General features: G+C 37.9%; 2 protein-coding genes and 1 pseudogene across 3 annotated transcripts; all 3 read left to right on the top strand.

The window, feature by feature from the left end:
* The first annotated feature begins 255 nt into the window (after positions 1-255).
* Positions 256-2,547, top strand: LOC131306511 (probable leucine-rich repeat receptor-like protein kinase At1g35710). Its single transcript, XM_058332794.1, has one exon. The coding sequence runs from the start codon at positions 396-398 to the stop codon at positions 1,989-1,991; it is 1,596 nt and encodes a 531-aa protein (XP_058188777.1). The 5' UTR covers positions 256-395; the 3' UTR covers positions 1,992-2,547.
* Positions 2,548-2,693: 146 nt separating this feature from the next.
* Positions 2,694-5,515, top strand: LOC131306512 (MDIS1-interacting receptor like kinase 2-like; annotated as a pseudogene).
* A 1,822-nt stretch (positions 5,516-7,337) lies between these two features.
* LOC131306507 (protein FAR1-RELATED SEQUENCE 11-like) lies at positions 7,338-11,253 on the top strand. Of its 2 annotated transcripts, XM_058332788.1 has the most exons (6): positions 7,338-7,406; positions 7,773-7,865; positions 8,408-9,428; positions 9,510-9,950; positions 10,059-10,757; positions 10,887-11,253. In XM_058332788.1, exons 3-5 carry the CDS (start codon positions 8,412-8,414, stop codon positions 10,755-10,757), a joined length of 2,157 nt encoding a protein of 718 aa, XP_058188771.1. In that variant the 5' UTR covers positions 7,338-7,406; positions 7,773-7,865; positions 8,408-8,411; the 3' UTR covers positions 10,887-11,253. The 2 variants fall into 2 exon arrangements, with proteins under 2 accessions (XP_058188771.1, XP_058188770.1); XM_058332787.1 differs by lacking the exons at positions 7,338-7,406; positions 7,773-7,865 and having other exon boundaries at positions 7,872-9,428.
* The last annotated feature ends 422 nt before the right edge of the window (positions 11,254-11,675 follow it).

The raw sequence follows: 11,675 nt of genomic DNA, 5'->3' as shown, positions 1-11,675 counted from the left end.
ACTATATACTGCCGCTATTTATATACATTTTTTTTTTCAACGGTCAGGGGTGTCCGGGCTAACTTTCTGTTCCCCTCTTCGGTTCAGCCAAAGGCAGATCATTCACGCCGTGACTATGGGATTTACAAGAGATTTCTTAATTGCGGCCGGGCCTCAAGAAGTTGTCAAGTTTTGAACTTGAGATGTTTGGGTTTTCTTGCAATGGGATTCACAAGAGATTTCTAAATTGCGGCCGGGCCCCAAGAAGTTGTCAAGTTTTGAACTTGGGATGTTTGGGTTTTCTTGCAATAGAGGATTATCATGCAATGATTTACTCTCTCTATAAACACTTGCCAATTCACTTAAAAGCTCTTCATTCCAACTGCCTCACGTAGCTTCTTCTTATCAAACCGAGAATGAAACTCTTACCCGCAAAGACACTTCCCAACCTGTTCGTTACATCCCAATGTCTTTTTGTCTTCTGCGTCGTCCTCGCTTTTGTCTCTCCTTTTGATTCCACTGCTTTTTCTTCTTCTTCAACTAAGAAAGAAGTTGGAGAAGAAGGAATGGAAGCAGCGGCTCTCTTGGCATGGAAAGCTAGCCTTGACACCCAAAGCCAATCTCTCCTCTCCTCATGGGTTTTCGGAAGCAACCACTGCAATTGGATTGGAATTGGTTGCAACAAGGCAGGCAGAGTCATCACTCATATTGATCTTGAGAGTTATGGCTTAAGAGGTACACTTTCGAATCTTAATTTCTCATCCCTCCCTCATCTTCTCCGCTTTGATCTTACAAACAACTCGGTTTATGGAACCATCCCCTCCCCCATTGGTAGCCTTTGGAGACTCACCCATCTTAGCCTGTCCGCCAACCGTCTCTCTGGCACAATTCCACCTGGAATAGGCCAATTGTCTAATCTGAAGACCTTGGAGCTGCACCAAAATCAAATAGGTGGCTCCATCCCCTACGAAATTGGATTGCTCCTTTCTCTTATTGAGCTCAATTTGAATTCAAACAATCTCACTAGTTCAATTCCTGCTTCTATGGGTAACTTGGTCAACTTAACCACTTTGCACCTTTACAAAAATCATCTGTCTGGGTCTATCCCTGAAGAAGTTGGGATGTTAAGGTCCCTCACTGAACTCGAACTCGATACGAACAATCTCACAGGTTCAATCCCTGTTTCAATAGGGAACTTGGCAGCCTTAACCACTCTGCAACTATACAGAAATCATCTTTCCGGCTCAATCCCTGAGGAAGTTGGGATGTTAATATCCCTCACTGATCTCGAACTCAATACGAACAATCTCACGGGTTCAATCCCTACTTCTATAGGAAACTTGGCCAACTTAATCACTCTTTACCTTCATAGAAACCAACTTTCCGGGTCAATCCCTGAAGAAGTAGGAATGCTAAGGTCTCTCATTGATCTCGCTCTTTGTGGGAACAATCTCACTGGCACTATCCCTGCTTCTATCGGGAACTTGGTCTACTTAACCGGTCTTTACCTTTACGAAAATCATTTGTCCGGGTCGATCCCAGAAGAAGTTGGGATGCTTAGGTCCCTCACTGATCTCGAAATCAATACGAACAATCTCATGGGTTCAATCCCCACTTCTATAGGGAACTTGACAACCTTAACCATTTTGCAACTACACCAAAATCATCTTTCCGGGTCAATCCCTAAAGAAGTTGGTATGGTAAAGTCCCTCACTGATCTCCATCTGTCACACAACAATCTCACTGGTTCAATCCCTACTTCTATAGGGAACTTGGTCAACTTAACCGGTCTTTACCTTAATGATAATCAGCTTTCTGGATCAATCCCCGATGAAGTTGGGATGCTAAGGTCTATGATTGATCTTGACCTCGCAACAAACAGTCTCACGGGTTCAATCCCTGCTTCTCTAGGGAATCTTGAATTCCTTGAGTATTTGCGTTTGTTTGAGAACCAACTTACTAGATCTATTCCCCCACACTTGAATAATCTAACAATTTTGAGGCTTTTTTAAGTGGATGATAACATGTTTACAGGCCATTTACCAGAAAACCTATGCTTGAGTGGATCACTGGAAAATTTTACAGCTCATACAACAATTTCAGCGGGTTCATACCGAAAAGCTTGAAAAATTGTAGTAGCTTACATAGGGTCAGGCTTGAGGGAAACCAATTTTCGGGAAACATATTAAAGGGTTTTGGAGTATACCCAAACTTGGATTATATTGATTTGAGTGACAATAATTTTTATGGAGAGCTCTCTCAACAATGGGGAAAGTGCCATAGGTTAACGAGTCTCAAAATGTCAAACAACAATATTTCTGGAGGGTTACCACCTGAATTCGTAGAGGCAACTCAACTGTCTCTAATTGATCTCTCTTCAAATCATCTAGTTGGAGAGATCCCAAAGAAATTTGGAAGTTTGGTTTCATTGTTCTATCTTAAGTTGAGTAATAACCAACTATCAGGTAACATTCCTGTAGAACTCGGTCACCTTGGAAACTTAGAGACTCTAAATTTAGCAGCAAATAAACTAATTGGCTCAATCCCTCGAGAGTTAGGGGACTGCATGAAGCTATTGAACTTGAGTTTGAGCAATAATAGACTTGGGGAAAACATTCCTTTGGAACTAGGTCAACTCCATGGCCTTGAAAGTATTGATTTGAGTGATAACTTGTTATTAGGAAAAAAAACCAGAGCAAATTGGAGCACTGCAAATGTTAGAAACGCTAAATCTCTCCCACAATGAGCTCTCTGATTTCATACCACCTTCTTTTGATAACATGATAGCTCTTTCATCAGTGGATATATCCAACAATCAATTGGAGGGCCCTCTTCCTCATATTAGAGCCTTTCAAGGGGCTCCATTTGAGTCACTCCGAGGTAATAAAGCTTTATGTGGTAACGCTATTGGTTTGAAGGCCTGCCAACTTCATGGGGTTCCTAGAAAGAAGGAAAAGAAAGTGGCGTTACTAATTGTACTTCCTATTTTGGGGTTTCTACTTCTTTCTCTCACGGTTCTCGGATTTTTCTTGTCTATTTGTAAGAAAATGAAGAGCACAACAAACGAGCCAATACAAGTAAATACTCCAAATTTGTTTTCAATATGGAGTTATGATGGAAAAATGGTGTACGAAAACATCATTGAAGCGACTGAGAACTTCAATGCCAAATATTGCATTGGGGAAAGAGGATGTGGTATTGTTTATAGAGCTGCCCTGCCAAATGGTCAAATAGTTGCTGTGAAGAAACTTTTCACTCCTCATCTGATGGTGACTCGATTAATCAAAAGAGCTTTGTGAGTGAGATCAGTACATTAACAACAATAAAGCACCACAACATCGTAAAGTTTCATGGGTTCTGTTCACATCCAAGACACTCGTTTTTGGTTTACGAGTTCTTGCAAGGTGGGAGCTTGCAAAGGGTACTGGCCTCGAAGGAAGAAGTAGTAGAGCTGGATTGGAACAAAAGAGTGGATGTTGTTAAAGCTTTGGCAAATGCTCTGTCTTATATGCACCACAATTGTTCGCCACCAATTATCCATCAAGACATATCAAGCAAAAATATTTTGTTTGATTCTGAATATGTCCCTCACATCTCTGATTTCGGGGTGGCTAGATTTATGAAATTTGACTCGGCGAATTGGACTTCATTTGCAGGAACCTTTGGATATGCCGCTCCTGGTACTCATGTCTCTTGCAAGTTTTTCTTGTTCCTTTTCTTTTTATCTCAAGGCACACTTTAACATGGTAGCTTATTTTAGCTTTTAACAATCAAGAATATAGCAAGTTCTTATTTGAGCGCTTATATATAAATTCAGCTTATATGTTGCACTAAATCATAGATTGAATTTATATATATATGCTTACTGCTTAAAGGCTAGAAGTCTAATGGATAATGAACACTTTTTAAAGTATATATCTAATTTGATAATTGGAATTGGTATGACACTTTTTTTCTGACTTATCCGACTCTCTCATACTTTAGTCTTTGTGTCTAATGATTACTCATTGTTCCATTATAGGTCACACAGGGAGGATCCAGAAATGTAGCCTAGTGAGGGCACCTTATTAATTATATAGAATGGTGACAATTTATTTTTTCTAGTCAACCATAATAAGATCATACAAAATTAAGGCATGCACAATAGTTTATAACGCATCCATTCAATTAAATTATCTAATATTCAGTACAAAATCTCAGACAAAATTTTTTGAGTATTTTTTACATGAACATCGAAAAGTTTTAGAATAATCCAGATAGTTTTATTAAAAACTTATTTTAAGATATTTCCCCCAAACGGTAAAATACAAAAGAGAATCAAGAAAAAAATAGCTCCAAATAGACAAATAATTCATAAACCAACAAGTACAAATGCAACATATGGTGAAATTGAAGCATAAAACTAATTCTATATGTATATTTTCGAAATATATGCAAGTGGGCATATTTATGCAATAGGACACTTTTATAATTATGCTAATATATACAAAAATGTAACAACATTATTTTAGTTTCGAGTGGGGGAACGTGCTCCATACAAATCCATCCTTGAGAGTATGTATGATTTCTGATTCCCAATCATGTTTGTATGTTGTAAAGCTTTGGCAATGGCATTCTTGTGGCTTCTGTTATTTTCTCCTTCATGAACTCTAAAAAAAATGGAAGCGAATGTACGCGTAAATTTGCAAACTTAACCATAGCCTAATAGGTAGCATAAGCATGCTTCTCCCCTTCCTCCCTGACTTTCAAAGGCTTAAAGCGAAAATTAAAAATGAGGCCTTTTTGTTGGACTACTATAAGAGGTAAAAAAGTAGGAAAAGCCCCTAAAATTCAAAAAAATTTGGAGGCCTTAAGCAGCAACAACACAAGCTTTAACTTAGGGTCAGCTCTACCTCTAATCAAACCCTTTGGTTGTTCAATTATTTTCTTAGCTCGTCACTTTTTTGTTTTGTTCTTGGCAGAACTCGCATATACAATGGAAGTGAATGAGAAGTGCGATGTTTACAGTTTTTGGGTGCTGACACTAGAAATGATTATCGGGGAGCATCCAAGGGATCTCATCTCATCTCTATCATCATCTTCGTCGTTGTCGTCGTCATCAAAAACTGAACATCGGATTTTATTGAAGGATGTGTTGGACCAACGCCTGCCGCCTCCTACCACTCAAGTGGCAAAACAAGTAGTGGTTGCCGCAAAAGTAGCATTTGAATGTTTGAATGCTAGACCGCTTTCTCGACCAACCATGCAGCAAGTTGCTAGGACGATGTCAAATCCAAGGCCATCTCTGCAAAATCAGTTACACATGATTACATTGGGAGAACTCGTTGGTGCCAACAGCTTCACTCGTTGAGTTTCCTTGGACTTAAGCTCTTGTGAGTTTTTGCTATGACTGTACAATTTCACTTTTCTTTTGTCTGCTTTCTGCGATCTTTTTTGCTTTGTTGATATTGAATAACAAGATATGGTACGTGTAAAATAGACTCTGTTCATTGGAAAAATAATTGTCACGTAGATGAAAAGAAATACAACTTTGATGTGGTTCAAGATTCAACTATAACGGTCAAATAGCCAATTATTTTGGGGTGAAGATTTAAATGAAATGAAATGAAGGGTGATTTTTTCCCCGGCCATATACGATAGAACAATATACCCGAGAAATACAGTGTTAGCGTTTGAAATCAAAACGTCCGTTAGCATCTGATTAACCCCAAAATAACCTTCCATTTCCTGTTTGACTTTCACCCAGGCACCAAGATCCCTCCCAAACTAAGCAGTGTTCTCCTAAAATTAAGGGATAATTCAATCTGTCAATATGATAAAGCCTTACGCCAGTGGATGTATCCTACAATCAACTGCTGCGGTTGGTATGTGGCAGCCATGCTTTTGTAGCTTCAAGGTAGAGAGTATTTTGGAAATAATTTTATAGGTTCCCCGTTCACCTTTAACTCAAACATTCTCACGACCACGATAATAAACATTTCGATCCCATTGCCATGGTCGGCCTAACAAAACATGACATGAGTCCATTCGCATCACATCACACCAAATCTTGTCCTCATATTGGCGTCCAATGGAGAATTCGACTAAACATCGCTTAGTCACCAATGTTCTTGCCTCATGATTCACCCAGCGCACATGATAAGGATTAGCAAGTTCTTCAGTTGAGAGATTCAAAAATGAAACCAAATTTGCAGACACATAATTACCTCCACTTCCCGAGTCCATGATGAAACTACATTCACATCCTCGAATGACTCCGTAAGTCTCAAAAATTCTCGTACGCTGTTTTAAAACCGATTCATCAAGCCAATCCAAATCATCAACCTTTCGTTTCTTTGAGTTCACTGTTAGGCTTGATGTGTGAAGTTGGGGGGCGTTGCGAGTAGTTAACAATTTCAGCTCTTCCAAATCATCATCCTCTTCAGGATATTCATCATAGATGGGAGGTTTAGACCAATCAATTTCAGTCTCCACATTTGCTGCCATCAAAATTTTGGAACACTCCTCATGGTCGACTTTCTTTCCAGCTTCATCCCCATTATGGACTGTGCTCAAACTTCGACTTATCATAAGCAACACTCCTTCATCCGCATAAGTAATTTCATTTTCCAGTTCCGTCTGCCCATCCCTCGAATCATGTTCATCATTTTCTTCAACCAGAGTAATAATCTTGCGGTTTGGACAATCGGAAGCGATGTGGCCGTACCCTTGGCACTTGAAACACTTGCGGGAGTTGGTATGAGATGAACTTGGATGGCTGCCTTCAGTTGTTTTCTCACCTTTAGGAGTTGGCTTCAATGCTTGAACTGGTTTGGATTCCAAGCCACTCCCTTGGTTGGAAATTACATCCTTAAGCAAGGGTTGTTGATTCTTTCCATGACCTTCTTTTCCTTGTCTCTCCACCTTGATTGCGAGTTTGACAACATCATTATATGTCCAATAGGGCTGCAATTGGACGACACGGACAATTTCAGTCCTTAACCCACCAAGATAGCGAGCTATAATTTGCTCCTCCGGTTCGACGATGTCGCATTTGATCATGAGATGTTCAAACTCCATTGTATACTCTTCTACGGACAAATCATGTTGCTGGAAGTTGTGAAGCTTAAGAAAAAGGCTAATTCTACCGTCAGCCCTTTGGGCTGACTATTACTTTTTACTTTTGTACGATTTGTGACAGGGTTTTGGCAGGTGGAAGACGTTTTGTGACAAGGTTTTGGCAGGTGGAAGGCTATTCTTTTCAAATGACAAAACTAACCTCCCTCGTTTTCCTTCCCTCCTTTTCCCCCAAAAATAACTTTCCTTTCCCTCCTCTTTCTTTTACTTTACTCTTTTCTTTCCATTTTAAGACTGCAATTTTTTTTTCTCTCTCTTCAACTCTGAACTCAGAAATCTCGACTACACCATTGGAGGAAAGAATTACAGAGGTAACACCCATTGTTCCCGTTTTCCATTCCTTCCCTCCCTCTCTATTTAAATCGAAAGCTTCTGCTTCACATATAAACTTCACAATGTAAACTTTACTAAACCCTGTTCTGTACGATTCTCTCGTGTTTTAGGTCATTTATTGCTCCACTGTTAGTACAAATCTTCTTCTGCTTAGATTTCCTTTGTGTTTAGTAGTATTATTTCAGTCCTGATTATTTCCTTCGTTTCCTGCAACCAAACGGAACGCAACATTCGTTGATTTTTGTTTTCCTACTTTTGTTTCGATTTCGGCTTGTAGAAGACAACGGTTGCTTGGTAGAATTCTCACGGCTTTTCCGTTTTTGATTGATTGATTCCGTTTGAAGAATCTACTCCTATATATCTCTGCCGGAATCTCTGTTGGAATCACACCTGCTGGTGACATGTAAGCTCCATTCTAGAAGCCCTAAAAAAATAAGGTACGTTTCACTCTGAAGTTATGGTTTCAACCAGGGGGTCTTAATCTTCACTTTGAATCATTCACAGATTTTAACCTAGTTTGTTTGTTCCTTATGACAAGTAGTTGTGGATATCTATTGGTGTTCCTGTATTTGGCTTGTGGGGTTTATTGAATGTTAAAGGAAACTTTTTGATGGATCGATGGGTAAACCAATTTTATATGTTTTTGTCTCCATAACATTCTGTTAAGAAATTTGAAGCCAAATAGGATTTAGCATTTTTTATTTTTTTCGGAAAGGCAAATGGTATTTAGAAAGGGTGCTTCAGTAAATGATATTTTAATGTTTCCTTTCTAAAAGTTCAATGTTCTTAACTTTATTAAACAAAAAATTTGGAAAGCACTCCAATTGATGCGAAGGATTAAGATTTGGATCTTTCGTGAGGTGGTTAGCCATTCCAACTTACAAGACCATGTAGGAGGGTTGTCATTTAAGCTAAATCTTGAAGCTTTACATTTATATTTACTGATATGTTTTTTGGGACATTATACTAGGTGTTGTAGGACCATGGATGAAAGTATCATTGATTTTGACTTGAATGAGCCTTCAAATGATGAAGTGGGGGTTATATCGTTCGAAAGAAATACATTCGAGTTGAATGAGTATCCCAAAGAAATTGATTGTTCAAGTGAAGATGACTTAGCTGGGCAAAAAAAGAGTGAAGATGACTTAGTGCAAAATGTGTTTGATCCTTTTCTTGGTCAGTGTTTTTTAAGTGAAGAAGAGGCTTATGTTTGCTTTCAAAACTATGCCCGTAGGAGTGGGTTTTCCATTCGGAAAGATCGCACAAACAAAAAAAATGGAGAAGTAAGACGACAAGATTTTGTTTGTCAATGTGAAGGGAAACCACGGTTGAAACTTGTGGACTCCTCCAAAGAACAACGAAATAAGAAATCTGTAAGGTGTGGATGCAAAGCTCGAATACGTATCACTTTAAAGAAATCATTTGATATTTTCCCTCAAGAATGGCAAATCACTGAGTTCATTACGGAGCATAACCATGAGTTGTTAAGTCCTACAGAAGTTCGGTTTCTTCCTGTCAATCGAAAGATTTCGGATGCTGATGAAAAGCGTATACTTTTGTTCAAAGAAGCTGGTCTTTCAGTCAAGGAAATGATGCGCCTTATGGAAGTTGAAAAAAAAGTCAAACATGGTTACCTTCCATTCCTTGAAAAAGATGTGCGGAACCTTTTAACTAAAATTGGGAAGAAGCATGAAGTTAACGATGCTATGGATCTTTTGCATCATTGTAAGGTTGCAAAAGAAGAAAATTCCAAGTTTCAATATGCTTTTACAGTTGATGAAGAAAGAAAGTTAGAACACATTTTTTGGTCTCATGCCCTTTCTTTCGATTGGTACCAAAAGTTTGGAGATGTTGTCGTGTTTGACACTACTTACAAGGTTAATGCCTATCAAATGCCTTTTGGCATTTTTGTGGGAATCAATAATCATGGAAAGACGATATTGTTCGGGTGTGCACTTCTTCGAAATGAGACAACAAGTGCTTTTCGGTGGTTGTTTAAGGTAATTTTTATTATATTTCTCATTATATATTTATTCTGAAAGTAATATTTGGATAAACTAATTATATTTTGTATTTTGTAGACTTTCACAGCTTTGATGAAGAAACAACCAAAAACTATACTAACTGATCAGGATCCATGGATTACTCAAGCAATTGCAAAAGAATTTCCAACCACAAAGCATAGCTTTTGCATATGGCATATTACTAGCAAATTTAGTGGTTGGTTTACGGCTGTTCTTCAAAGTCAATATCAAGATTGGTGTGCTGATTTTTACAAGTTATACCACTTGGACTCGCCTGAAGAGTTTGAACACCAGTGGTCTCACTTGATTGCCAAGTATAATATGCATACCAATAAGCATGTCATTGGTTTGAATGGGATCAAGCACTTTTGGGTACCAGCTTATCTCCGTGATAATTTTTTTGGTGGGATGACAACTACAGGAAGGTCAGAGAGCATCAATGCATTTATAAAGCGGTTTATTGGCTCTCACAGCAACTTGAGCCAATTTGTTAAACAAGTGAGTAATCCTTATTTTTTTGAACTCCTCCCTTAGTTTCTCTATATTGCAATAACTTTTTTTTTTTTTTGGGTAAATCAGCAATAACTTATTTGATCAAATATTTAGGCTGATCTTGCTATTGAAGATGTTCAACAACGAGAATTGCATGATACAATGTTAGAAAAATATAGAGGCTCTACTTTGAGAACAATGTCTCCATTGGAAGAGCAAGCTCGTGGTGTTCTCACACCATTTTGTTTTAAAAAGTTTCAAGAAGAGTTCGGAAGAGCAACTTTATATTCATTGCTTGGCGAAAATGGTAATGAGTTTATAGTAAAGTATCACGAGGAAACAACTACGAAAAAGCGTATCGTGTTTTGGGATGGTGAGATGGCAACATGTAGTTGCAAGCACTTCGAATTTTGGGGAATACTTTGTCGTCACATTTTGAGTGTGTTTCTTCATAAGGATTGCTATGCAATACCGTTCACATATTTACCAGTACGTTGGAGTCGTGAAGTGCCACAAAGTGAGGAAGCACCGCGAGTGCTAGAGGAGGAAACTTTATCGGATACACCAATTGATGATATTCATTGTCCTCCGATTTCAAAAACCAAAGGGCGTCCCAAGACAAAACGATTGAAAGGTGGAAAAGAAGCACGAAAGGTAACCAAGTCTTGTGGATTTTGCAAGAAAGTTGGCCATAATATTACGACATGTCCGGAGAAGGAAAATATTGGTTTTGTCAACGGTTCACAGAAAAAGAAAAAGAAAACTTCAAGTAGCGACATTGGCTTGAATCCAATCTTTTCTCTGAAATATTAGGTAATGTCCATAACCCTTTGGCTTTGGCTTGAGCTTAATTGTCTTGATTAGTTATGCAGATTTGATAAGATAAAAATGCATATTTGATTAAGGTAAAATTGTGCATCATGTTTTTATTTTTTCATGCAGGGTGGTACATATGGAAGTTGTTGGGATCTACATTTATTTTGTTTTTGAAGATCTCAGTTCAATTTGAAAGACTTTTGCACAAAATGATGGCAGGAACATGGCTATTTGGGGATTAACTTTATTTTGTTTCCATAGATCCCAACTTAAGTTGTAGATTTTTGCACAAATAGTAGTAATATGGGTAGTTGGGAAGTAATTTTGTAAAGAAAGGTAAACTGTTTATGCAGATTGATGGTTATTTTGGATACCCAACTAACTGTAAGTTGAATTTGATTATAATTTACATTTTATATTTGTATGTGCCTTGCTATTGATGTTGGAAATGTGAGATTTTTGTATGGATTTAAAGCCTTGAATAGTTTAGTATAAGATTTGGTGAATTTTATGCATTCTGTGATTAATTTTGAAAAAATCACTTTTCAGGGCAAAAAGAAGTCAATAAATACAAAGAAAAAGAAAGAATAAAAGTAAACCTCAAGGGGTTGGTTTAGTAGGTAGAGTCTGAGACTTAGGATTTGCTTCTTCCAAATGTATCAAGTTTGAAACCTCACAAGCGCTATTAATTTTTTTTGTGGTTAGTTCATACAGGGCGGTGGAATTAGGCCTCCATGATTAGTTGAAGTACGCATAAGATAATATGGACACTTGAGTGTTAAAAAAAAAAAAAAGCAAAAAGTAGCCGTGAATATTTAAAAAAAAAAAAAAAAGGTTGCCGTGGACTTGCAACAACAAAAAGTAAAGGTGAACAAATAAGGGCAAAGTTGGCATTTAGGTAAAATAAAAAGTAGA

The sequence above is a fragment of the Rhododendron vialii genome, chromosome 11a (assembly GCF_030253575.1).
Source record: "Rhododendron vialii isolate Sample 1 chromosome 11a, ASM3025357v1".
NCBI lineage: Eukaryota > Viridiplantae > Streptophyta > Magnoliopsida > Ericales > Ericaceae > Rhododendron > Rhododendron vialii.
This window is presented reverse-complemented; position numbering and strand designations above follow the sequence as displayed.